General features: G+C 42.7%; 1 protein-coding gene across 1 annotated transcript; it reads left to right on the top strand.

Annotated features, from left to right (window-relative positions):
• The first annotated feature begins 1,294 nt into the window (after window positions 1-1,294).
• Window positions 1,295-25,223, top strand: vrk1 (VRK serine/threonine kinase 1). The gene is made up of 13 exons (XM_026306927.1): window positions 1,295-1,403; window positions 1,896-2,055; window positions 2,432-2,487; window positions 3,538-3,607; window positions 4,220-4,307; window positions 6,069-6,177; window positions 6,910-7,002; window positions 7,756-7,888; window positions 8,381-8,501; window positions 8,652-8,710; window positions 20,217-20,386; window positions 23,118-23,205; window positions 24,906-25,223. Exons 2-13 carry the CDS (start codon window positions 1,896-1,898, stop codon window positions 25,046-25,048), a joined length of 1,290 nt encoding a protein of 429 aa, XP_026162712.1. The 5' UTR covers window positions 1,295-1,403; the 3' UTR covers window positions 25,049-25,223.
• The last annotated feature ends 1,978 nt before the right edge of the window (window positions 25,224-27,201 follow it).

Here is a 27,201-nt window from a genome sequence, read left to right on the forward strand (position 1 = left end):
GCTTACCCTTTCTGCCATTGATCCCGTCCTCAGCAAAGCTTGATACTATTTGTTCATCAGGTGGGAAAGACACACGTTTTCCACCTTTATTTCTCTTCTTCTGGTTCTTGGGTTTTTCTGCTCCGTCATTGCCCTTCCGGTCACTTTCTTTGTCAGTACAGTGGGGCATCCCTCTGTTTAGGATTGCACCTTAGAAATTTCAGAATTTGAAAGCAAAGGATCAGTTTACTTTAAGAAGGAAACGCTCAATGTGTCAACAACCACTATATCTCCTCTGTGGAGCCATGGCAGCATTTCAGAAAGTAATCCTGATTTGAAGAGGGTGCAGATGGGTTGATGTACAAATATAGTTGTAACAGCGGCCTTCTTCAATGTGAAGTGCCGCTCTTGCCGCTCTGTGTCACTTGGAAAGACAAGACTCTAAAGAAACAATATCTTATTCATGAGTTGTGCACCAGGTTGCAAGTGAAACTCAATATGTTTGTATCAAATGACACATTCAAACAAGGTAATGCTCTACCCATTTACATAGCTATTCAGATTCAACATTCAGAAATATATACACATGCAGTAAGAAGGGAAGGTATGGTATAACAAAGTAAGACTTGCTCTATCCAGTACTTCCTGGTACAAAATGAGGAAAAGGTGCTAATTCGGCATGGCTGAAAATGTTTTTTGTCAATTTATTCAGCAGAAAATAAATGAAAACAAACCCTAACCCAAAAGACTAAGTATTATAAATTGCTATGTAGAAGAAAGAGGGGTTTGAGGTATGGCATTTTGACCTAACTTTCTGTTAATTCTTTAATGATCCAACAATAATATTTATCAGTTCACCAAATTTATTAAGTAGCCTTTTTAAAATCATATAAACCACATTTCTTTCTATGTTTATTAGAGTGAGCCTAATTTAAGACTAGTGTAGGCTGTAGATTACCAGCCTGTTGCGGATCATCTAATCTACTGCAATAATACTGTACTGTACCACTAAGGTTAAGGTTACTTTGTTGTCTTCCATAGGAGAAATTGATTTGGATTATAGGGAAGTTGCTGCACAAACACAATAAAAAGAAAATATCCTTTTCTAAAAAAAGCTGATTAGAGGTGACATAGGCCTAATTGCATTATTTTCAGATGTATGTCCTGTAAGGGGGCTCTCAGTAAGTTCTTTATTATTTCAGCATTATTCTTTCATTCTGCATTTTACTAAAGCCACGGCTGGAAGCAGAAAAAACCACACGCTCTGTAAAGCCATGCATTTTCGTGCGTTCAACGTGTGGGGGTTGCGCAGCGGAAGCGACCAATAGAATAACTATGGAGCGTGACGTCACTTCCTGACCGGTAGTTTTGCGGGAAGTTTGCTCGTTATAGAGTTTCGCCTACAGTCCGCGGTAAAAGACAAGGTGAGGGATACTATTCATCTTGTGGTCAGTCTAATGTGTTGCAGCCGTAACGCCGCTCGTGATGCGGAGCAATAACACGTCGCAGTGTAGCTGCCTGACGTCGCCCAGCGGTGTTGATGCTAACGAGGTAGCGCGGTTAGCTCGCTGGCTAACAAACGCTAGTTCAGACGCAGTGCTCGTCGTTCCCGACGTACTCAGGCCGTAAATGCCTTTTGTTCAAACGACAGAAGATGCTGCGCATCACGGAATTTGTGTGAGCTAAAATTGCTGAGCTTGTTGTTGCTGCTGTGTGGTTAGCTAAGTTAGCGTGTGAAGTAAACACGCCCGGGGCCTTGGCTTTATCCGTGTTCCTGGGAGTGAAACGGGGCCACACGTGTCCCGTGAGAGCTGGTTGGATTGTCCATTGTGAAGTCGTGGTCAGTCCCACTTACTACCAAACAGGTAAAGCCAGGTCCTTAATGCACTAACAGCTCCCAATGACCTGCTCCCCAGATGCCTCCCAAAGCCAAGGCGGCGGGACGGAGCAGAGCTCCAGCTAAGAGGAGACTGGCAGAGGAGTTCCCACCCGGAGAAGTACTGACTGACACCGGGAAGAAGGCCTGGAAGCTGGGCCGTCCCATCGGCCAGGGTGGATTTGGTCGCATATATTTGGGTAAGAATGATAATCGATTTCAAAAGTCAGGCGTGCAGTGCTCAAAGGCATCTATACATGTGACAGAGCAAAACACAATAGGTAACAATTTTAGCCTACTTTGCTGCATTTGTGCAAATATATTTATATTTGCATTCTATTGTTTTCCCGTAGTAGATTCATTACTGGAGATTTGTAAATCTTCATAGGCATCTGTGAGTTATAGCTTAGTGTATGCTTGAATAAAGGAAACTGCACATGATAGCGAAGAACTGTTTAAATGTTAAATACAAAAGTGAATGCAGAGGCCCAGAGAGGTTTTAAAATGCCACCAGTGCCTTCTGTTATAAACTCTACATTAACAATATAGTTCTGACAAACTTTTCTTGTCATCTAGCGGATGAGCATTCTGCAAAGCCAGTGGGTGCTGATGCTCGCTATGCCATCAAGATGGTAAGACTATAGACGAGTTTAATATATTTAACTGAAGTTGTCTTGTCAACATGTTTTATTTTATGTCTTTTGCACTATTATTAAACTGCAACAAATGGGCAAATCAAAAGAGAGAAGCTTTTATACTGAATTGTTTGTGTCATTCTTGAAATTATCAGTTACCTGTTAGGAGCCTTACAGGTGGTTTTACCTGGTCCTGATGATCTTGATGGGAACAGTAGAGACTATTTTCAATAAATCCACCAGGAATGTATGCTTGCATCTACCTAGCTGGGCAACCCAATGCCTTGCAGAGTGACGTCGCAATACAGAAAAAGTTGAACAGGTCCAACTTTTTGCTGCCCTTTCACTGCATCACCACATTTACCCTACTCATGAAATGAGAAGGGCTATGTTGTTTCATGCAGGATCGATGTCTGTTCGAATACTGTGGCTTCAGAGAGAACGACAGTGTGGTGAAAAATTGCTGATGTTGGTGTAGTTTTCTACAAAGCATCCCATATGGATGGCTCTACTTGCCTTTTATTTGTGACACTTTGACCAACCCAGAATGTTGAAAAAAAAGTGTCAGGAGCAGTCAGTGAAAGAGACCTGTCTGACTGTTCATTGTAGTGAATCGGTGTGTTTAATTGCTCTTTCTAGACGTTCTCGAGAGATCATAGCTGCTTTATGGTAACATTTCTTTGTTTTTGTTTTTTTTTTGGTCACATTATTTTTCATATGTGCTATTTTCTGTGGTTGTTTGAAATGGCTATATAAATGTCATTTCCTTGCATCAGTAAGTCCTTATAAAATCACGTATATAACGCCCTCTGTCCTGTTCTGTGTAGTCTTTGTGGTGTGTTCCTGTGAAACAAGTGACAGCACATTTCATTTAGTCCTTTGAAATTAGTGGCACATAAAAAAAAAAAAGAAGTACTTTCAGCATAGTGTTGTAAACCACTGTCTGATAAAGTCATAGTGGACTGTTTGAGTCCTATTATTTGCAATGCTGTTTTTGGTCTGAACACATAAAATCTGCACATAATTGTTGTGCTGTTTTGTCCACAGGAGCCGAGTGACAATGGACCACTTTTCTCTGAGCTCAAGTTTTACATGCGAGCTGCTAAGCCTGATCTGAGTAAGCCTTGTCATAATTCCTTATGAACTCCATAATTCCTTATCACACACATCAAGAAGTATGTCACCAAGCCAAAGTTAGCCTTGTGATGATAACATACCACAGTCTCTGACTACCAGAGCAACAAATAAAAGAAAAGTAACTTTCTTAATTAAAAATGGCCGTCTTGTAGCAGAAGCACAGAGGGGCCCTGCAGAGGAAGGAAAGCTTTTTGTGGCAGTGCTGGTGGCCCCCGGGCCACAGCTTTGCATTTTATATAATAACAATCCAAATGTCAATCTCCCCTGACAATTAACTCTTATATTACTAAGCAACCAAAGGCTCATATTTTATTCATGCTGGAATTTGACGCTGTTGGTAAATATTTGTCCCAGTAGCAGATTAGCTTGCGGCTGTGCTACCTGACTTCCCCCACAGAATTATACTCTTATTACTTGGAGCGGCACAGCCACCATCCACTTACACCAGTAGTGTTAGCAGAGTGTTCACAGGCAGTGTCAGTAACCAAACTATCTTTGATTTGACACGATGTACATTTCATCTTTACATTTTAGACATTCAAGCCAGAATGAGAACTCAAACTGTTTTGTTAAGTTGTCTCTCATCCTGCAGTCCAGAGCTGGGTGAAGTCCCACAAGTTGAAAAATCTTGGAGTTCCCAGGTACTGGGGCTCAGGGCTGCATGAGAAAGAAGGAAAAAGGTAAGATGCTGACCAGAGCTGCTCATGGGGCCAACACTTTCTGTTTTTAAACAGTAGACAAAGTGCAAAATCCTTAAACTGTACAACAAAGAAAAATAACTTTTTGAGAGAAAATTGCTTTTTAAGCTTTGTGATTATAATATTAATTTTATTTTACACTTTTACACTTAAATGACCATTTCAGTGCATTTGCACACACATTAAAGTCTCATCAGTTCATTAAATCCTGGATGTCCAAGTGCTGTTACCACTAGTCATTTCACAATTTTTGCAAGTTGTGCTGTAATTTTTAAAATGAGTTTTTCCTCCCTTCCAGGACTTCACTGGTTTCAGTTAATTTTTCTATTAAGTCACTCATAATTTAACAAATCCTTCCTACTGGTGCTATTACATGCAGAAGTAAAGGTCTAATGACAGGGCCTCTCCAGTCACTAGCAAAGTAGGTTTCCATATACAGTTTGATATTTGGAATCTAAGCAGGGAATATAAAATACCAGGTGCGAGTGTTGTGAAAACCTGTCATAACTTTGACAGTTTTACTGAGTGATGTAAGTGGAGGACAGTTGTAGCTACATAATAGAACATGCTATATTATAATTTCTCTAACTTGAATATCCTGATTTTAAACTTAAGGGAATCCTCCTGATTTAGGCTATTTTTTTTATGCTTTATATTATCAGATTTACTTGCACTCACCATAGTTGTGGTGTCTGAGGATATTGTTTTAAGGGCAAAACCCTGATCACAATAGGTGTTTTATAAGGCAAAGAACAGGATGTTAAGGTGGGCATATCACTGAACATTTCATTTTGGAAGTTCAGTGATAGTTCCTCTTTACAGAATTGCTTCAGCTCACAGACACATTTACAGGATGTCTGTTGGAAGCAGCTCTCTTGAGGTCATTCCACAGAGTTTCTAAGGGTTAAGTTCTGGGCTCTGACTGGGCCACTCCAACAGGGGCATTTTCTTTTTCTGAAGCCAGTGGTAGAATTACTTCGAAGTGTAGGGTCATTGTCTTGTAAGCATCCTTCTACTAAGCTTCAGCGAGGAACAGCCACCCTGACAGAAGTAAACCCAAATCATGAGGCTTCCTCCATTGTACTTCACTGTTAGGTGAATGTTTTGATGTTTGTAAGATGTGCCCTTTTTGCAGTGTACATATTGCTGTGTGTTCTTCCCAAACAATTCAACTGTCACCAGTCCATAAAACATTGTGGTGGTGTTTGGCAAACTTTAGGTGTAAAGCAAAGCAGCTGCTTCCTCCGTGGTTTTCTGCCATGGACACCCTGTCGATTCAAAGACTTGTGTATTGTAGACTCATGAACAGAGATGTTTGCCAGTTCCAGTGGTGTCTTCAAGCCTTTAGGTCTTACTCCTGGGTTTTTTAGGGTTCTGAATTGTGCCTTTGGAATCATCTTGGCTGGGTACCATCTTCTAGTAACCACAGTACTAAACTGTCTACATTTATATAGACAGTTTGTCGACTGATGGGTGCCTAAGCACTTTAAATACCAAATAATAACTATTTACAAAATAATATTAGGTTTATTCAGTATGGCTGCTCATAAAATTTTTGCAATAAAGGCATCACTGAACGTAGAACAGTAGTTCTAAGATTTACTACAAAGGGCACAATGTGTTGTGATATTTCTTATGATTTTTAGGTACATCTTATTGCTATAAATCTGTGGATATAGTTTAGTAATAAACTATATCTGAAACTTGTGAAGGACTACAGAAGGCCTATTCCTTGTCTTTCAGGTATAGGTTCATGGTTATTGACAGGCTTGGCACAGACTTGCAGAAGAAATTAGAAGAATGTGGAAAGAGGTTCCCAAGGAAATTGGTTCTGCAGCTTGGGCTTCGACTGGTTGGTGATTTCATGGTTACATCTCACTTTCATGTGTTTCACTGAACAGCAGTTACGTGGTAAACAGCAGATTAATGGAATGTCATTTTGTGTAGTGACAAACCCACAGAGCTCTACACAATATGTCTCACCTTAGGTCATTCTTCTCAATTTAAGGTTGGCAGCTTTACTGTTGGTTCCTTATCGCAGTAGTCTTTAGTAGCATCTAATCTAAGTGCAGCATTATATTATAACAGATGATAGCGTTCTTAATCATCCAGCAGTCATATTGAGTGTTGGTTATTTTTATCTCATTTACGCATGGTATTAAAATTGAGTCTCTACCTAGACACTGACATCCTGTCAGATCTTTGTATCTGGTCTTAACAAGTGGTTTTGTTGTCTTATTTTAATATATCAATATGGAAATTAGTTAGGTGGAGGTGGGAAGAGGTCAAGCTGTCACTTTTTTAAGGCATGATGTTTGAGTAAATGTGAACTACCAGGTAGGTAAGTGAAATTATGTCTAAACTGTACAGATGTGATTCACATTTGGCTAAGATCTTATCACAAAACATGATTAGCTAATTCAGTTAAACTGTGATTGTTATACATTCTGAAGTCCATTGTACGCCTGTGGTAATATGCCTTTATCTTAACCCAGACCAAATGTATTCAGATAAATATCACTTAATGACAGTTTTTGGCCAGTAGAAACATGAGATATCAAATATATGTATTTTTCTTGTTTAGCTGGATATTCTGGAGTACATCCATGAGCATGAGTATGTGCATGCTGACATCAAAGCCTCCAACCTCATGCTGAGCCACAGTGATCCTAGCCAGGTCAGTAGGAATTAAAGCATCGTGATTAAAAATTGTGTTTTTTGATCATAACAGACTTGAGCTACTTCATTAGATTCAATTAAGGGTGAAGAGAGAGAGTGTGTGAGTGTGTGAGTGTGTGAGTGTGTGAGTGTGTGAGTGTGTGAGTGTGTGAGTGTGTGAGTGTGTGAGTGTGTGAGTGTGTGAGTGTGTGAGTGTGTGAGTGTGAGTGTGTGAGTGTGAGTGTGTGAGTGTGTGAGTGGATGGCAACAGCAAAGAGCCTTTTATAGCAAATAAGGTGGGGCTGGGGCAAATATTTAATTTGAAGATTAATAATGTATCATTGGTGTTGTTATTAAAGGTCTATTTATAAATGGCAATTTGAAAATTCGCCCCTCAGGATTGCAATATTAGGTAATTTTTTTTCTTTTGTAGCTGTGCTATTTCTGATGCTTTGACCTAAGGTTACTGGGATGTAGGTTTAGTTTTTTCTTTATTAAAGCCAATAACCAACTTGTAGCACAATGCAGAGTAAATAGGCTATTTATAATGAAACCTATGAAAGTGGGTTACTGTTGAAATTCCAAAAGACTGGAATCATCTGTTCCTTCTGCTTTCGGTCTAGTGCTCACTTTTTAGTGCGTAAACTCAGATGAAATATGTATTTTCAGTGATAAAGTTTATTACCTGGAAATATTCCAGATGTATTTATGTAAATGTTTGTGTTTGTTGCATGTATGTGTATGCCTGAATCACTGTCTCTCTGAACTGTAGGTTTACTTGGTCGATTATGGGCTAGCGTATAGGTACTCCCCTGATGGTGTCCTCAAAGAATACAAGGAAGACCCCAAGAGATGTCATGATGGTACCATCGAGTTCACAAGCATCGATGCCCACAAAGGAGCATGTAGGTACAAGGTTACTACCAGTAGTTTTATGACCGCTTCTCAACCGAACAGCGCATCCGTTACCAAGATTGTGTCTTGTTTTAACAACATTAAGGCCATACAAGCAGGCTGAGCAGATCTTTATTTTACTAATAAAAATCAAATACTATACAAATATTCTCGTTTCATTCATTTTAGAAGCTGACACTGTTACTACACCAAATCTTTGTGTGTGCAGCATGTAGCATCTCGCGGCAGACTGATGTTTGTCTATACTGGGCACATGTTCACAATATTGTGACCCAAATAACTAAAAACACAACACTTTTCTGACCTGTGCAGAATTACATTATGGTATACAAACTAATACAATAATTGCACACTTTAAAAGAACTATACGTACTATATGTACATTTGTATTGATATAACAACTGTGTTCACTTGATGTGATTTTCTATTTTGGTATTTTCCACTACCTTTAAGAAGATGCTGATGTGGTTGTTTGACTCTAGGTGCATCTAGGCGGAGCGATCTGGAGATCCTGAGCTACTGCATGGTTTATTGGCTTTGTGGTCGGCTGCCCTGGGATGACAAGCTGCAGGACCCTGTCTATGTCAGAGATAGCAAAGTCATGTGAGAGAAGCACACCTGCATTCACTGCACACATCGTGTCTTGACAAAGTTTTGTAGCAGTGGTTCATTATCAATAGATGGTTCTAGTGTATTAAAGTGACAATTTGGAACTTGTCAGGCAAAGTCTTACAACTTGTTTCTTCCTTACAGGTGTCAGGAAAACATTTCTCAGTTTATGACCAAGTGTTTCTCCTCTCAAGATAACCCAGGTAGGACATGCACACGCAGATGCCAATTGCAGTGATGAGTATAGACTTGTCCATTAATAACAACAGACAACCAGTAAGGATCCACTAGTAGTGCCTTTTACCCTTTAGTTCCATCAGCTTTTAAATGGCCCAGTAGCACAAATAAATCAGCCCATATTGGTCTCCACATTTTCTGCTCAATGTGAAGGACTAGGAAACATAAGGTTTACAGTAGCTGTAATTACTGAGATGTGCATTTCTGAGATGATTGTAAGAAGTAATTAAAAATCCAGCTTTTAATAATAAAACTATAAAAAGTAACCTTGCCATGCTTGCAGGCATCTTGTGAGTCTTATTTTGGTACCCAATTTGAACTCTGTGGAAAAAATGGACTCTGCCAGTAACAGTGCATCAGACTTGTAAAGACTGTGTCCATCAATTTGCAGATTTTTCTTTATTAAAGCCAATAACTTGTAGCACAATGCAGACTAAATAGGCTATTTATAATGAAACCTATGAAAGTGGGTTACTGTTTAAATTCCAAAAGGGTGGAATGATCTGCTCCTTCTGCTTTCGGTCTAGTGCTCACTTTTTAGTGCGTAAACTCAGATGAAATATGTATTTTCAGTGATAAAGTTTATTACCTGGAAATATTCCAGATGTATTTATGTATATGTTGTAAATGTTTGTTTGTTGCATGAATCACTGTGTTTGTGAACTGTAGTTCTATTTCATCCTTCCTGACCGCCAGAGGGTGGTGCTGTAAGCACTGAATGTTCCCTTCGCTCATGCGCAGTTCGAGTAATTATATCAACAAAGTCACGTGTGACCCCGGATGACCCCCAGAGGTGATATATTCCGGCGTCATCTGAGGCTCTTTTCCTCTTTTCTTCTCGCGTGCGGTTCGCATGGTGGGCCGATTGCTTAGCAAGCGGCGCACTCCTTACCAGTTGCTGAGAGCTCCGTGACCACATTGGTCGGAGAAGCGGGATTCTGCCCTCCAGGAGCTGCGACTGTGAATTCGGGGATTTCACGCTGTAACATTACCCAGGAGGTAATACTTGTGCGCTTTTTTGCTGTGGGTGTACCGCAGTGACAAAGTTGTTTTCCGTTTCGAGTGCCTAATTTGGTGGTGATGGTAGCGTTCGTGCTCCCCTCTCCCATTTCTTCGGTGTTTGGCGCATTGTTTGTTTGCTGCGGTCAAGCTGCCGTAGTTGTTTTTCGTTAATAGTGATTTGAGAATTTGTGGTGATGGTAGCGTTTCTGCTCCCCTCTCCCACTTGTTTGCTGTAGGGTTTGCTTGCTGCGCAAGCCGCCATACTGACGTTTCCGGTTATTAAATACCACAAGCATTTGCTGGTGACGGTAGTGTTTGCGCTCCCCGCTCCCACTTAGGTGACCTCCGCATCGTTTTTCGCTGCAGTAGAAGGACCGTAGTTGGTTTTCGGCTCGGTAGTGGGCTGACTATATCTTGGTGACGGCAGCATTCGCGCCCCCCTCTCCCATTTTTTTGTTTTGCCGCATCGTTTACCCACTGCGGTTGAGACAACGTAGCGGATGTCTTCATAAAAAAAAAAAAAAAAAAAATAAGGAAAAAAAGGGCAATACAGACAGTGCCTTCGGCCTCTACTGGTGACAGCAGCGTCCGTGCTCCCCGCTCCCATTTTTGTTTGGCTGTGTCGTTTCTCGGCTGCGGTCGAGACGCTCTACCAGATTTCCTTTTTTAAAAAAAAAAAAAAAAAAAGAGAGAAACAACATAAACAAAAAGGACATACAGACGGCACCTTCAGCCTCTACTGGTGACGGCAGCGTTCGCGCTCCCAGCTTTCGGCAGTTGGATTGTTCCTCGTGGCTGCAGAGACAGGGAAGTGCCGGCCACCTTATACAGGAGCAGACAGTGAAGCCTCCCAGCATGGAGGGGGCTCACTGCTGTGCAACCTGCGGTGACATACTTCTGCTAGATGATGGGCACGACCTCTGCCCGGCCTGCCTCGGTCTGGATCACTTTATCTGACAACCCATGCATGAATTGCAGCTACTTGTCTCATGCACGGAGATTAGCCAGGTTGGCACTGCTGACACTGGGGGATGAGGGTGACCTTCACCCCTCAGGATGTGAGGCGTTAGGGCCACCTCGGCGGTCAAGGCGCCTGGCTGAGCCCATGGTTATAACCACCCCCCAGGAAGAGGACAAAAGCCAGATGTGGGCTTTCCTCGAGGGTTGACCAACTGTCAGCGGAATTAGCTGAGATGAGATCTGTGTTCTTAGCTCAACACCCTGACCCTCCAGCAGCGCCAGCAGAGCCGTCGTCTCTGCCTATGCCTGGTTGGGCCCTGGAGGACGATGTCCTTTCATTGACTGCCTCAGCTTCCCAGTTTATGGAGGATGCTGGGGAGGGGGCCTCTTGGCCTTCAGACACGAGTTCGGTGTCCTCTGGTCGCAGCTCGCAGAGTGACACAGGGGACACTTTGATGCAATGCCTCATGCGCACGGCGCTGGAGTGCTTGAAAATAGAGGTCCCACAGCAGGCTGACTTGACCCCGCAGAGCGCCTTCTGAAGCTGGAGCTCACCATTCGAGCTCGGGAGACCAGACAGCAGCTGTCGAGCCTCAGTAGACCCATGGCTTCCCTACCCACATTCAGAGTTCGAACGGCAGCTCAGGGGACCCGGCTGCCGCGTAGAACCCACCCTGCTATGGGTCCTTACCCGCATCAGCGGGCGCTGAGGGCGGGCAGGGGCTTTCAGGATCAGGCCCGTCCTTCGCCAGAACAGCCTTGGGCCCAGCGTCCTCCCCGTCGCCCCCCCCCCCAAAACCCCTAAAGGCCGTGGGGGCAGGCGATGAACCGTCCGGGCCGGTGGTCGGGGGCTTCACCCAACAGCTGTTGGGCTGCTCTCACTTTAGACCCATGGGTGGTTGCCACCTTGACTCATGGGTACAAGTTGCAATTCCGACGCCGGCCCCCTATTTTGACCCGGGTCAAAATGACCATCATCAGAGACCCAGCAAAAGCCCTGGCGCTGGATCAGGAGCTATCTGCCCTCCTCGCCAAGGGTGCGATTGAGGCAGTAGACCCTCTATTACAACCCAGAGGGGTACTATTCCCCATACTTTCTCATTCCAAAAAACACAGGTGGATTCCGCCCGATTTTAGACTTATGAAGGCTCAACAGAAAGTTTTGCCGTTCCATATGCTGACCGTGACAGAGGTATTGCAGACCGTAGCCAGCGGGGAGTGGTTCACCTCTATAGACCTCAGGGACGCTTACTTCCACGTCCCCATTTCACCACTGCACAGGCGGTTCCTTCACTTCGCATACCAGGGACGCCACTGGCAATTCGGGGTGCTTCCATTCGGGTTGTCGCTTTCACCACGGCTGTTCACTCGATGTGTAAAGGCAGCTCTTGCTACCTTGCAAGCCCAGGGTGTCAAGCTGTTGCCGTACCTGGACGATTGGCTGGTCTGCGCCAAGTCCCAGGCTTAGGCCACTCAGGACACGGCTCGTCTGCCGTCCCACGTGGCCAGAGCTGCCTGATCCCTTCTCAGACTGACTTTCATCGTGATGTCTTTGGACACACTCTCTATGATGGCTCGCCCAACCCCGACTCGGGTAGGCGAAATCCTTTGCCTGCTCCGTCGCTTTAGGCGGGGCAGGTCACTGCCCTACATCACATTTCTGCGTCTTCTGGGCAAGTTAACCTCTGTCTCACAGGTTGTCCCTCTGGGCTTGCTGTACATACGCCCCCTTCAGAGATGGCTGAACAGCTTCCGCCTGGATGCCAAGTGTCACAGGCATCAAAAGCTCTGGGTATCAGGGCAGTGTCTTCGTGCCCTAGCCCCTTGGCAGAGAAGGACCTACATGTCCACGGGGGTTCCGATGGGCACTGTGGTGTCGCGGAGGGAAGTTGTCTCTACGGATGCCTGCCCCACAGGATGGGAAACAGTGTGGCAACACAGGATGGCACAGGGGCAGTGGCCTGTAAGGGAACGCACCGACCACATTAGTGTGTTGGAACTGCGGGCGGTGCATCTAGCCCTCAAGTATTTTATACCATATCTGAGGGGAAGACAGGCGCTTATACAGTCGGACAATACTTCAACCGTCTATCACATCAATCATCAATTCAATTCAATTCAATTCAATTTTATTTGTATAGCGCCAAATCACAATACAAATCATCTCAAGGCACTTTACAAAAACTAAAACTAAAAACCCAACAATTCCCTTATGAGCAAGCACTTGGCGACAGTGGAGAGGAAAACATGGATGGAACATCCGGGTAAGCGAATCACTTTTGTCTTGCAGGCGTGTCGTGTTGTGTGTGTTGTGTGGTTCGTCTGCAGACTGGCGGCAGACTAGCTGTGGTTTGGCACACCTGGGAACCGGCTAGACTTTGAACGGTTCACTGGCTGCTGCATTCCGGTGCTGGTCGGGTACCTTTCTGTTTTGACCGGTGTTTGTTGCTATTTCCTGACTTAGCGCTCGTTGGCCTACCGGTTAGCTTAGCTAGCTAGTTAGCTTGCTAACATGGCCTCTCCCTCTCTCTCTCTTTCTTGCTCGGTGTGCCACATGTTTAGTTATTCCTCTGCCTCCTTTAGCGATAATGATACCTGTATTAAGTGTAAGGTTCTGTTAGCCTTGGAGGCGAGGATCACTGATTTGGAAGCGCGGCTCCGCACCTTCGAACAAAAGCCAGCTAGCCTAGCCCCGTTAGCTGGTGTGGAGCCACCGAGCTCAGGGTCTGTTAGCGGTCCAAGGGCAGCTCCGGAGCAGCCCGGAGAATTAGCCTGGGTGACGGTCCGAAGGAAACATACTCCTAAGCAGAAGCCCACGGCTCATCACCTACCTGTTCATGTTTCTAATAGATTTTCCCCGCTCAGCGACACACCCGCTGAGAAACCGACTCTGATAATTGGCGATTCCATAGTCAGGAACGTGAAGCTAGAGACACCAGCGACCATAGTCAAATCTATTCCTGGGGCCAGAGCGGGCGACATCGAGTCAAATCTGAAGCTGCTGGCTAAGGCTAATCGTAAATATGGGAAAATTGTTATTCACGTCGGCAGCAATGACACCCGATTACGCCAATCGGAGGTCACTAAAATTAATGTCGAGTCGGTGTGTAACTTTGCTAAATTAATGTCGGACTCCGTAGTTTTCTCTGGATCCCTCCCCAATCTGACCAGCGATGACATGTTTAGCCGCATGTCATCGTTCCGTCGCTGGCTGTCTAGGTGGTGTCCAGCAAACGATGTGGGCTTCATAGACAATTGGGCCACTTTCTGGGGAAAACCCGGTCTGATAGCGAGAGATGGCATCCATCCCACTTTGAATGGTGCAGCTCTCATCTCTAGGAATTTGGCCGAGTTTCTTAGCCGACCTAAAGCCTGACAATCCAGGGTGGGGACCGGGATGCAGAGACTCAGTCTAAAACGCTTCTCTGCAGTTTCCTTAGAGCCGCCGCCCCCTTCAAACCACATAGAGACTGTGTCTGCCCCTCGAACATATAAATCAAACAAATCAGAAGTTAACAGAAGAGGAGTTATTCATAAAAACTTAATAGAAATTAAGACCACTCCTCTTATTGAACAGAAAAACAGAACTGTCAAATGTGGATTATTAAATATTAGGTCCCTTTCTTCTAAATCTCTGTTAGTAAATGATTTGATAACTGATCACCAAATTGACCTACTTTATTTTACTGAAACCTGGTTACAGCAGGATGAATATGTCAGTCTGAATGAATCAACCCCCCTCAGTCATAAAAATTATCATGTTCCTCGAAGCACAGGTCGAGGTGGAGGAGTAGCTGCAATCTTCCAGTCAAACTTATTATTAAACTTTCATCCTCAGAACAATTATAACTCATTTGAGAGCCTCACTCTTAGTCTCTCACATACAAACTGGAAAACACAAAAACCAGTTCTACTTGTCATTTTGTACCGTCCACCTGTTCCTTACTCAGAGTTTTTAACTGAATTCCCTGACTTCCTGTCTGATTTAGTGCTTAGATCAGATAAAGCCATTATAGTGGGAGATTTTAACATTCATGTAGATGTTGAAAATAACAGCCTCAGCATTGCATTTAATTCTATATTAGATTCAATTGGTTTCATTCAAAACGTTAATAAACCCACCCACTGTTTTAATCACACCCTTGATCTTGTTCTGACCTATGGCATCGAAATTGAACATCTAATAATTTTTCCCCCAAATCCTGTTTTGTCAGATCATTCTTTAATAACTTTCGAATTTAAAATGATGGATCATGCAGCGTCTGGAAGAAAATTCCACTACAGCAGATGTTTATCCGACAACGCTGTTAATAAATTTAAGAAAATGATTCCATCTTTATTTGCATCTATGCCAAGTATAAACATAGTGGAGGGCAGCTGCCTTAATCCTACTCCCTACCAAATTGATCATGTTGTTGACAGCGCTGTAACCTCACTGCGTGAAACGCTTGATTCTGTAGCCCCTCTGAAAAAGAAGTTAGTGATTCAGAGAAGACTAGCCCCATGGTATAATTTACATGTTCGTACCTTAAAGCAGGCATCACGAAGGCTGGAAAGGAAGTGGCGTTCCACAAACTTAGAGGAAATTTTTCTAGCCTGGAAAAACAGTCTACTAACATATAAAAAAGCTCTCCGTAAAGCCAGAACTGCATACTATTCATCACTAATAGAGGAAAATAAGAACAATCCCAGGTTTCTTTTCAGCACTGTAGCCAGGCTGACAAAAAGTCACAGCTCCGTTGAGCCCAGTGTTCCCTTAGCTCTCAGCAGTGATGAATTTATGAGTTTCTTTACAAATAAAATCACAACTATTAGAGATAAAATTCAGCAGATGCTTCCTATACCTGCAATAAATGAATCTTTTACTACAGTAGCTCTTGAATCATCTGTAGGACCTCAGTTATGTTTAGACTGCTTCTCTCCTATAGATCTCTCTGAATTTACATCAGTAGTTGCTTCATCGAAATCATCAACGTGTCTCTTGGACCCCATCCCGACTAGACTGCTTAAAGGCACCCTGCCATTAATGAACTCATCTTTATTGGACTTGGTAAATTTATCTCTAGTATCAGGCTACGTACCACAGGCCTTTAAGACTGCAGTAATCAAACCTTTACTCAAAAAGCCTAGTCTTGATCCAGGTGTCTTGGCTAATTATAGACCAATATCCAACCTGCCATTTATTTCTAAAATCCTAGAAAAAGCTGTTGCTAAGCAGCTATCAGACCACTTACACAGGAATGAACTATTTGAAGATTTCCAATCAGGATTTAGAGCACATCATAGTACAGAAACAGCACTGTTGAAAGTTACCAACGATCTTCTCTTAGCCTCAGATAATGGACTTGTTTCGATACTTGTCCTCCTAGACCTTAGTGCAGCATTCGACACCATTGACCACAACATCTTATTACAGAGACTGGAGCATGTGATTGGTATCAGAGGAACAGCGTTAAAGTGGTTCCAATCCTATTTATCGGACAGATTCCAGTTTGTTCATGTCCATGATGAACCTTCCACACGAACAAAAGTTAGTTATGGAATTCCACAAGGTTCTGTGCTAGGACCGATTCTGTTCACCCTGTACATGCTTCCTTTAGGATATATCATTAGGAAGCACTCTATTAATTACCACTGCTATGTGATGACACTCAGTTATATCTATCTATTAAACCTGTTAACACAAACCAGTTAACCAGACTTCAAGCCTGTCTAACTGACATAAAGGCTTGGATGACCAGTAACTTTTTACTTTTAAACTCGGAGAAAACAGAAGTCATTATATTTGGGCCTAAAAATCTCAGAAATAACTTTTCTAAAATTATAGCTACTCTAGATGGCATAGCCCTGGCCTCCAGCACTACTGTAAAAAACCTTGGAGTTATTTTTGACCAGGACATGTCCTTTAACTCACACATAAAACAAATTTCTAGAACTGCATTCTTTCACCTGCGCAACATTTCCAAAATTAGGAACATCCTGTCTCAAAATGATGCAGAAAAACTAGTCCATGCATTTGTTTCCTCAAGGCTAGATTACTGTATTACTGAGATTTTTTGGCCCAAATATAATAACTTCTGTTTTCTCCGAGTTTAAAAGTAAAAAGTTACTGGTCATCCAGACCTTTATGTCAGTTAGACAGGCTTGAAGTCTGGTTAACTGGTTTGTGTTAACAGGTTAAATAGATAGATATAACTGAGTGTCATCTGCATAGCAGTGGTAATTAATAGAGTGCTTCCTAATGACATATCCTAAAGGAAGCATGTACAGGGTGAACAGAATTGGTCCTAGCACGGAGCCTTGTGGAACTCCATAACTAACTTTTGTTCGTGTGGAAGGTTCATCATGGACATGAACAAACTGGAATCTGTGGGGACCAGGTCAGCACAACTTCTGAAGGCAGTCTGGGACCTTTTGGTATGGGCTGCCCCATGCCTGTCCAGCCTGCGGGCAGTGTACCTACCAGGAGAGAGGAACCAGCTCGTAGACTACCTCTCTCGGCAGGTGCCCCCTCCGGGAGAGTGGCTTCTCCACCCGGAGGTGGTGCACAAGATCTGGAGCCTCTGTGGGAGGGCAGAGGTGGATCTGTTTGCCTCGCAGGAGTCGACGCACTGTCAGGATGCTCTAGCCCATCCCTGGTCTCTTGTATGCCTTCCCACCGCTATCCCTAGTGGTTCCAACACTCCAGAGGGTTCTTCAGGAGGGTCACAGACTGTTATTGGTGGCCCCCTTCTGGCCGCTTGGCCATGGTTCCCACTACTGCTCGAACTCTGTTGCGGCAGGCCATGGTGCCTTCCGCACAGGGAAGACCTTCTGTCCCAGCTGGGAGGGAGGATCTGGCACCCCAATCCTCGACGTCTCCAGCTGTGGGTTTGGCCGTTGGAGTGTCCGAACTGCAGCAGACAGTTCTTTCAAACCCTGTCTAGCAGACCATCCTGAACGCAAGGGCGCTGTCCACTTGCCAGCAGTATGAGAACAGGTGGAAGCTGGTGTCTCTTTTTCTGAGGGGGGCCTGGCGGTTGTACCCACCGCCACGCCCATGTGCACTGGCATGGGACCTGCCGCTGGTGCTGGAGGCCATGTGCAGGCCCCCTTTCGAGCCGTTGTTACAGGCAGAACTGAAGTGGGTATCGCGTAAAGCTGCGTTTTTTGCTGGCAATTACATCTGCAAAACGCGTCAGCGAGCTGCATGCCCTGTCGGTCAGTGAGACGTGCCTGAGATGGAGTCCGTACAACTCGGGCGTTACGCTTTGGCCGAACACAGCCTTCCTCCCAAAGGTGTTGTCTGCTTCCCAATGCAACCAACCCATATGGCTTGCACGGTTTGACGCCCCACCGGAATCAGGAGGGGACAAGCTGAGACTGTTGTGCCCAGTACGCGCCCTGCGGGCATACATTGCTGCTACAGCTGCGGTAAGAACATCTGACCAGCTGTTCTTGTGCTATCAGGGTCCTAGGAGGGGTCGCGGCCTTTCTAAGCAACGCCTCTCCCATTGGATTGTCGATGTCACCTCGCATGCCTACAAGGCAGGCAATCGCTCGCCGCCACAAAGCCTAAAGGGTCATTCCCACTAGAGGTGTCGCAACATCATGGGTGGCCTTGAGAGGTGTTCCCTTGGACGATATATGTGCTGCTGCTTCATGGACATCGCCCACCACATTTTCCAGGTTCTATAGGCTGAATGTGGTAATCCCTCAGCCACTAGAGGTGGTCCTCCGGCCAGAGGCCTTGGGGTCCTCTCCATGAGGTGGATACTCAGGATTCTTCGTGACTTCTCTGGTATAAGTCATTCAGTGCTTACAGCACCGCCCTCTGGTGGTCAGGAAGGATGAAATAGAACGAGAATTACACATGTAACTGCGGTTCTATGAATCCTGAATGACCGCCAGAGCTCTCTTGTCCTTCAGGATCCTTGCGTTCCCACGAGAAAATTCTGTAGGAAAAGAGCCTCGGATGATGCCGGAATATATCATCTCTGGGGGTCATCCGGGGTCACATATGACTTTGTTGATATAATTACTCGAACTGCGCATGTGCAAAGGGAACATTCGGTGCTTACAGCACCGCCCTCTGGCGGTCATTCAGGATTCATAGAACCACAGTTACATGCGTAACTCTCGGTTTACTTGGTTGATTATGGGCTGTAGTCTGTGACAGTTGGGAAAGAGCACAAAGCTTGAGTAGACTATAGATGAAAAAGAAGAGTACTTTATTAATCCCCAAGGGGAAACTCAATTGTTACAGCAATTATTCAAATTTAAAATTATTACATTTAATATTATTATTATATTAATTAATAACATAGTTAATAAAGTAATTGTTGTGTGTGTGTGCGTTATTGTTTTTATTGTGGAATTATAGTCTTATGGCCGTGGACACAAAAGACTTAATGACTGTCCAGTAATGAATTCTGGACGGACTGGAATTTCATTCCTGTTGTGCTGTGTCTTCAGTTTAATGTACTAACATTCATTCTTTTGCCACAGTTCAGTCAGTTTTGGCTGCATTTCACTTTCACACTGCAGTCCTTTTTGCTTGATGTCCTTTAATCCTTATATTTTATCTTTTGTTTGTTTACTATATACCTCTCTCAGGCAACACGAAAGGGACATCATCAGTTGCTGATGTCATTTGCAAATATCAAATATGTTTAAAAAAATCTTTCTGAGACTGATAACGACTGTATCTGTAGACTGAAGGTTAACATTTTTATATATCAGACACTATCATCTTTACCACCTCAGAGTCAATATTGGCTGACCCAGTCTGGAACAGATCTGGCCAGCATGGTCCAGTGTGTCGTCACACCCGAATCACACTAAGTGTGATTGAAATTAACAAGTAGCCTGATGAAGTATAAGTCTCTCTATGGAATGTTTGACTGGAAAATTTGGACATATTTGTAGAAAAGCTTTGTCCATCTGCTTTCTTCTCTCACTGTCTGCTCCAATACATATGCAAAGGTTCAATGGCACACACTGCAGCAAGCACTTTTAGTTTTAAATGGTGTAGGCTGTAAATGGTAACTTTGATTTTTGTCACTGTGGTAAGAGTTGCCATTTTAATGCTGGTACTTTGATCTGCAGGCAGTGTGTCGGTTCAGGGAGATGAGACGAACATGCAGTGCCACATTCCCTTCCTTCTGCTCTGCTGAGCTCATGCGGACTGTTGTTTACAACTCCATCTGTGTGTGTGTGTGTGTGTGTTTGTGACTGTGTGAAAAGTCTGAAGAAAGTCACACCATACACAATTAAGCACAACACTGGGACCAGTGCAGAGCATTATGGTGATGACAGTGTGTTTAGACAAAGATAGTGTGTGACATGTAACTATGTTGTTATATAGTCTATCACAAAACATGGCTCACACAGCTTACAAATACAGTAAAGGCAAGGGAAAGGACTTACTGTAGCAGAAACACCTGACTTGTCTGACTGTTTGTGGTAGCACTCATATTTTTCAGCTTATGATGAACTTGTGCATCAAAGTGTCATTCTCTTGTATTGCAGATGAAATCCAGAAGTTTATGGAGGAGGTTAAATCTCTGGCATATAAAGACAAACCACCATATGAGAAACTACGCTCTATCCTGCAGACTGGGCTGAAGACCATCCAGGCTAAAGACGACAGCAGGCTGGAGTTTTTTCCTGTCAGTGGGGCTGTATCAGCACCTGGCCAGGTCAGCACACACACTGAGACAACAAGATGACTGAGTCATTTAGTGTGTGGGCCATGTAGCCCTGAAGTGTTTAGACTTAAGCAAGACTCGCGAAGTGTTGGCCATATTAGTCAAGCATATGCAAATGAAATTCACTATCTGAAGGTCCAAACTAGCTTTGGAAATGTTTTTAAGTATGTAAAGTTTGACTAGAGTCATCTGGTATGTTTTGCCATGGATTTTTTGTTGATGCTGGAATTTAAGTCAATTATTCCTTTGCTAACTGTTTTTTCATTCACGTTGAAACAGACAATTATTGTTTCGGTGTTGAAGATTGTTACTTAAAATTCATATCCTTAAAGCTAAGATAATCAGTATTTTTACATGAAAAATTACTTTTCTATGGATCAAGGAAAAAAACTAAGTCAGGTAGAATTATCCAAAAAGTTTCTCACTCTACTGTGAATTATAGCTTCTTTCAGCTCATTGTTTTGGTTTTACAGCTGCAGCAGCCATTCTCAGTAAGCCCATCTGTCTTGTTTCAAGCAGTCGCAGCAGGCAGCTCTTTTCATTGACAAAGCTCTTAACACCCACTGTACACTTGCTGCTGAGCAGCTGACAGTTAGTTTTTACCAGCGTTCAGCAGCTCAAGATATTTCTCTTAAGCAAGCTAAAAGCGAGGCAGTGCTGGATGTTTTTCAGCTGGACGTGTTCCTTGAACTGGTCAATCAATTAATTCATATAGATTCAAGAGTTTTTATAATATCACATTTTCATACTTTTGTTTTCGGAATTTCTTCAGCAGTAGCCATTTAATGTCGTTGCATTCTGTAATTGACCCTGTGCAAAACTTCTTTCCGTTTCAACACAGTATGTGCAATTGGGTAAATTACATACCTTGTGTTTTTGAAGTAGGAAGTGGTAAATACAAGTCATGCAGCAAAGCATTTGCATTTTTCTGTTAATGCACAAAACAATAATTGTGGCATGTACAGTTTGGGCACCCTGTAAGTCAATACACTAACTGTCTTACTCTTTCTTGCTTTACATTTTCCTGTGACTCTTCATTCCTCCGCCAGTCTCTCTTTCTGTTGCTCTTTCACTCTGTACATATGGAAGATAGCACTGGGGACGCAGTGTTGCCAGCTGAAGGGTTACTGGCCCCAGTGCTGGTTATTGTATGTAATTATCCTGCCAATCTGTTCACCTCAGCAGGTGCTGCATGGTGATCATGAGGTAGCAGTTGTCAAAATGGAGGAAAAAATGGAAAGGGGATGATAGTGATAGTTCAGGCTGAGTGTTGAGCTCCATTATAGAGGGCGGAGAAGGACGAATATGGACAGAGGAGTTGATTGCCTTCATTAAGAGCAGGACTCTCTCAGCAGCCACCTGTTCCTCAGCAGACCCCACTCTTACTGATTCCTGTAGGGGACAGAGGTAATAAGGCATAGTTTATTGAAAACTCTTCACTGTTTTAGCAGTGGTTGACCCCACTGATAAAACGCATTTAAGCAGGAGAAAGGAGAGCAGAGTGTGTAATGCTTTGTCAAAATGGTGGAACGCATGATCAGACATTTTAATGGATTAATGTCTGCAAGTTCTTGGTGGCTGGTGAGATGGCAGAGCGATAATTGCAGTTGCTAAGACATCACACAGACGACTGGAGTCTTTGCCAAGTCAAGGCCATGTCTCAATATTTGTTTCAGCGTTTTTCTTCATTCGGATGACGCTGCAGTATAAACTGCATCTAATTTGAGTTCAAAACAAAACTAATTTAATTTATAGACCTTTACTTGTCTAAAGGACTGTTACACTTAACTTTGCAAATGTATAAAAAATCGGTCATTAGTCATCTTTGGATTTGACTGCATTTCCCCTTCATTTAAGTCTGACCAGTGTCTCTGCCCGTACTGCTGAGAAGCCTTATCATAACATGATACAGGGATGAATTAGCTGGTGATGAGCAGTACCTAGTGTTCACCACATACTGTGCTTGGAGTTCTGTGCAAAGACTTGACTCTGAATCTTTTTCCTCATACTCTTGAGCTCTTTGATGACAAACTCCAGGCAGCTGGAGCATGTCTTTTACTCAAAGTGGCTTCTGTCTAGTCACTCTACCAAAAAGGTCTGATTGATGGAGAGCTGCTGAGATGGTCGTCTCTTCCAGCAGCTCTCCCATCTTTGTAGAGAAGCTTCTAAGTTCTGTTAGAGGTAGCGCAGTGTTCTTGGTCAGCTCTCTGAACATGGTCCATCTTTCCCCATTACCCAGGTTGCCTAATGATTGACTCTAGGAAGAGTCCTGGCACTCTGCTTCAGGGAAAACTCAAAGCTTCAGAAGTAGTTTCGTACACTCACCCTGATCTGTGACTTCATGTTTAGGTTTTTGTTTGAACTAGCAGTATGAATTGTGGGACCTTAGATATACAAGTATCTTAAGTTGTCTTTCTAAAATATGTCCCATCATTTCAGTTTACCACATGTGGACTCCAGTCAAGATGTAGACACATCTGAAGACAAATAAAGCAGATCCACCTTACCAGCTTGGAGGGCCATTGCAAAGGGTCATAAGTTTTCACTTTGTCATTATAGGACATTGAATGTAGGCTGACAGCAAAAATCAAATTACAGTACAATTAAATTTGCATCAAGTATGCAAAAAGTGGAGGGGTAATGAATACTTTTCAACAAGACTGTATCCTCGTGTTCATCTAGCTGACAGCACCAAGCTAATGTCCCTTTTTGTTTTTTCCAGAAGACAACCAAGAGGAAAAAAGCAAAAGATGAAGATAGTGAGACTGATGGAAGTCCTGTCAAGAAGAAGAAGGTCACAAAGAAAAAAGGTGAGTGCAAAAATTATTTAATTATTATTTTCAGTTTATCAGTAGGCAAGGGTTAGAAATAATGTGGAGCCTTTGTTATGGGTGCATACTTTATCGATGATAATTTTTGAGAGAGGAAAACCCAGTGCCAAGTATTTCAGGGTTTGTCAGCAGATCGAGCTGAGCACACGTCATCTGTTATAGTTCAGACACGAAGCCTTCACGAAGTATCTCATTCAAAAACAAATTTCCTCACTTCCTGTCTCCTCACATCTTTTCTTTGCATCCCTCCATTGGGGGGGGGGGGGTAAGCTGCAGTTGGAGGACAGGTTAAAGGAACTGAAATATACTGTCTCTCATATTTTACAACTGCCTCTCACATTTTATGGTGGCCTCGTTTCTATGGAGTGAGACGTAAGACAAGCACAGAAATGAGGACATTAAAATTTAAAAGTTTTCTGTTTCAGTTTTCTAGTTTTTCAGTTTTTTTTTCTCATTTTTTCATTTCAGTTCTGGTACAAAAATGTCATGGGGGTGTGTGTTACAGGACTGTATCCTCATTGCCCAGCTACTTTTGAATGACTATTATTGCACTTTGTTCTCACTGCCCGGCTACGTTTCCCGGTGGTGTTGTGCTGAAAAGTGACTGTCTGCTAGAGACTGATTATGGCCAGTGGGAGTGCTGTCAAATGAGATGCCCACAGCAGATTTTGTCAGACTCAAACCGTAATAGTTAGAAAATAGATATTGTGTGTCTACCTGGTAGTACGAAGGTATATCTTTGTAAAACTTGCATTTCTGAAGAAATGGTAACTGAATAATCATAATAGTGGCCAAAGGAAGCAGTAGGTAGGTGAGCATTCTTCAGTGGCAGCTCCTGGGTGGAGGTGACAGTCTGATTATCTGCAATATTTGTCGGTGACATGTTGTCTTTCTGCTGTAGTTACTGGCTTCAGCCAGTTTCACAAGCCAAACATTTAATGACATTATTCATGTAAAACTTAGTTTATTCATTGAGTATATGGGCTTTTTTATTTGGACACTGCACTGTAATGATAATGATATTGGCAAGATATAAAATAAATAAAAAAGAAAACTTGAAATCATTTTACTGACTTGGCCTGCATTTTCTTGGCGTAGACTAAAAACCATCCAGTATCTCTGTACCAGTGTACCTGTAAACACCCAGTATAACTTTGGCCAATGAGGACATGGTCCTGTAACACTTGGCATTTGAAATGGAAAAATTAGAAATTGAAAGTGAAAAGATAAAAATTGAAATTTTATACAGGAGCCACTTGATAGAAACCAAGTGTATTTGGCAGAAATAGGAGAAAAAATTCAGTTTATGCTGTGAAAAAACAGATTTTTAATTAGAACTAAAAACATATTACATCTGAAGCTCATGGGAATGCTGCTTTGTTTGCAGGTATTTGATGATAAACTAAAGTATCAAATTACTGAAATTGTTAACTTGATGACACTAGATGAAAATTCAGAGTATTCAAATTTCATGGCAGTCCATCAAATAGTCTAACCCAAAGGACACAAGTACAGGTCGAAATCTAATGATTAATACATTGCACTTCAGCAGTTGATAGCTATGCATTAAAGTTAAAGACAAAAATTATAGTAATCAATGTCAAAATATTATGTATGGGCATCTTGGAGTGGGGACATATGTTTTATTTCCCTGGTTAAACCTCAGTGTTCCCCTGCAGGAATGAATGGAGTGGAGAAGAGTCCCAAAAAAGTGAAACCAAGAAAAGTGCCTAACACCAGCAAGCAGGCGGTAAAGGCCACCCAGACCTCACCTGGACTCGCCCAGAAATCCAGAGGCAGACCTAAGAAGTCCAGTGCCTAATTAGCCACCTGTCTACACTGTCTGCCCCCCCCCCCCCCATCTGCTTCTTTAAATAATGACTTTTAAGGTTTTATATGGATTGGTTTTCTAACTATTAAACACTGACAAGTTGACGTTTTGATGTTTTGTTGTGACTGAGGTCAGATTCATTATAATAAAGAGGAATTAAATTGTCCATCTTTTGTTTTTTAAATGAAGACTTTAAAGGGTCAAGAGGTCAGAGTGTGATGGAAAGAAAACACAAATTTTTTCTTCAGTGTTACAGTGACAGATATTTGATGGAAATTGAGCTATCATCATCATGAAATGATTTTGAACCCAGAAACATGAGAAGCAGATGTCTGAAGACTCTCAGTTGTCCAAGTGAAGTTATCTAGAGGTTGAGTCATGGCAACTGCACTTCTAGTTTTTTGGTTGAAACATTTCATCTGTTCCCAGCAAATTAAGGAACACATCAAATGTCTTCCAGGGTGAACACACTCTGGAGCCAGTTGGTGAATCAGAGGGGTCACATGAGTCCACCATTAGATCCTTAACAACCCTCCCCTGAGCTCACTTCTATTGTTCACCTAATGAGCCTATTCAGGCCAGGTGTGAAATGAAACCAACTCAGGAGTGTGGGTCTAATGACTCACCTGATTTACAGAACTCACCTAATGAGCCTATCGGACTAGGGGTGGAGTGAAACCAACCTGAAAGATAAATGGGAGGTTCCATACCAGCTTTTCCTCAGACTGACAAAGCTACTCAGGTGAGTAGTGAAATGTTTTGACCCAAAAACTAGGAGTCCAGCTGCCATGACTCAACCTTTAGATGAGAAGCAGATTTAATGCTTGGTGATTAATAAAGAAATCATCCAACAGACTAAGGAGTGGAGCCCAATCAGGACTAGGAGGTGTCAGGCGAGTCAGTCCCTAGTTCCTTTCTTAATGATGCGGGTATCTTTATGTAACTGCATGTTGCAATGAAAAAAAAAAAGTTTTTGCAGCATGTACTATCATATGACTCCACCAGCAACAACTTGAATGAAATACCTTCCTGCCCTCAGTCGAAGAGGTGAGTTGCTGTTCGCGTTGCATGTGTTCGTACACAGGTTACACTAAAATGTGATTTGGTCAAGGCTGACCTGCTGTTTGTTGATACTCTGGATAAGTCAACTATCCTCCATTTAGTTACAGTATAATTATGTTAGGAAAGTGAACAGTCTGCTTCGTCCAGTCAGTGTGAGAGCAGCTATTGAGTCTATTCTGTCTTCAACCCAAAAGAAAGCCACTCTATTCCTATGAAGAATTACTTCAAAGACACCCATGTTCACTCACCTTACTGATGATTGTTCCATCTGCAGTCAGTCAGCAGTTTATTAGGTACACCTAGCTATAGTAACTGAACAGTCTTGTAATAAATCTTCCATGAAGGTGATAATGTTCAAATGGTTTTGGAGAGCAGCTGGTTCAGCTGTCTGAGCATTTTGGTGGAAGCAGTTTGTGCTGCTGTTGTCTAACCCAGTACTAATGAGTGTAGGCTAATCACTGTGATGTTTGGCATTATGAGTTTATGGTAAGTTACCCTCTGTAAAAGTTTCATTAGTTGTACTGTAGCTAATGACTGTATTAAAATTAATACATCATTTACTTCACCTTCTTTTATATGAAGTTGGTGAAAACTCCCAGGTTATGGCTTTTTTTTCTTTAACTATTGTTGCCACGTTTGTAATCTAGTGCATTAATGAGCCATCACTTCTGCTATAAATGTAAATAAATGAATTTGTTTCTCCACAAGTCATCCATTAGTGGATCTGCCTGCTGAATAAGAGGCTTGAAGGTGTGCTGCTGAAGCAATAATCTACAGTTCTTACTGCTGGTTTATAAATGATTGACCTATAAAACCTTTAGAATATATATTTATTAGCCATTAAGTCCACTGAATTTGAAGAGTATGTCAAGCAGTGGCAAATACTTTGAATGAAGCCAACATGTTTTAAGTGTAGGCAAAGAAATCTGATTAGAAGAATGTTTTGGGGATCTTCTACAAGACTAACACCAGCTGAGACACATTTGGTTTAGTTGACAGTGTAAAGTCTGTAATAAGGAAGGATTTTGACTATTTAAAAGCTTTCACTACTTTTATAATGTAGATATAAATGTAGATGTTAT

The sequence above is a fragment of the Mastacembelus armatus genome, chromosome 22 (genome assembly GCF_900324485.2).
Source record: "Mastacembelus armatus chromosome 22, fMasArm1.2, whole genome shotgun sequence".
NCBI classification, from domain to species: Eukaryota; Metazoa; Chordata; class Actinopteri; order Synbranchiformes; family Mastacembelidae; genus Mastacembelus; species Mastacembelus armatus.

Excerpts from the sequence above, each read along its gene's own strand:
- vrk1 (XM_026306927.1), top strand. The coding sequence starts at position 1,896 with ATGCCTCCCAAAGCCAAGGCGGCGGGACGGAGCAGAGCTCCAGCTAAG. Across the intron at positions 3,608-4,219 it reads AGCTGCTAAGCCTGATCTGA|TCCAGAGCTGGGTGAAGTCC; the intron begins GTAAGCCTTGTC and ends CTCATCCTGCAG. Across the intron at positions 7,003-7,755 it reads GCCACAGTGATCCTAGCCAG|GTTTACTTGGTCGATTATGG; the intron begins GTCAGTAGGAAT and ends TCTGAACTGTAG.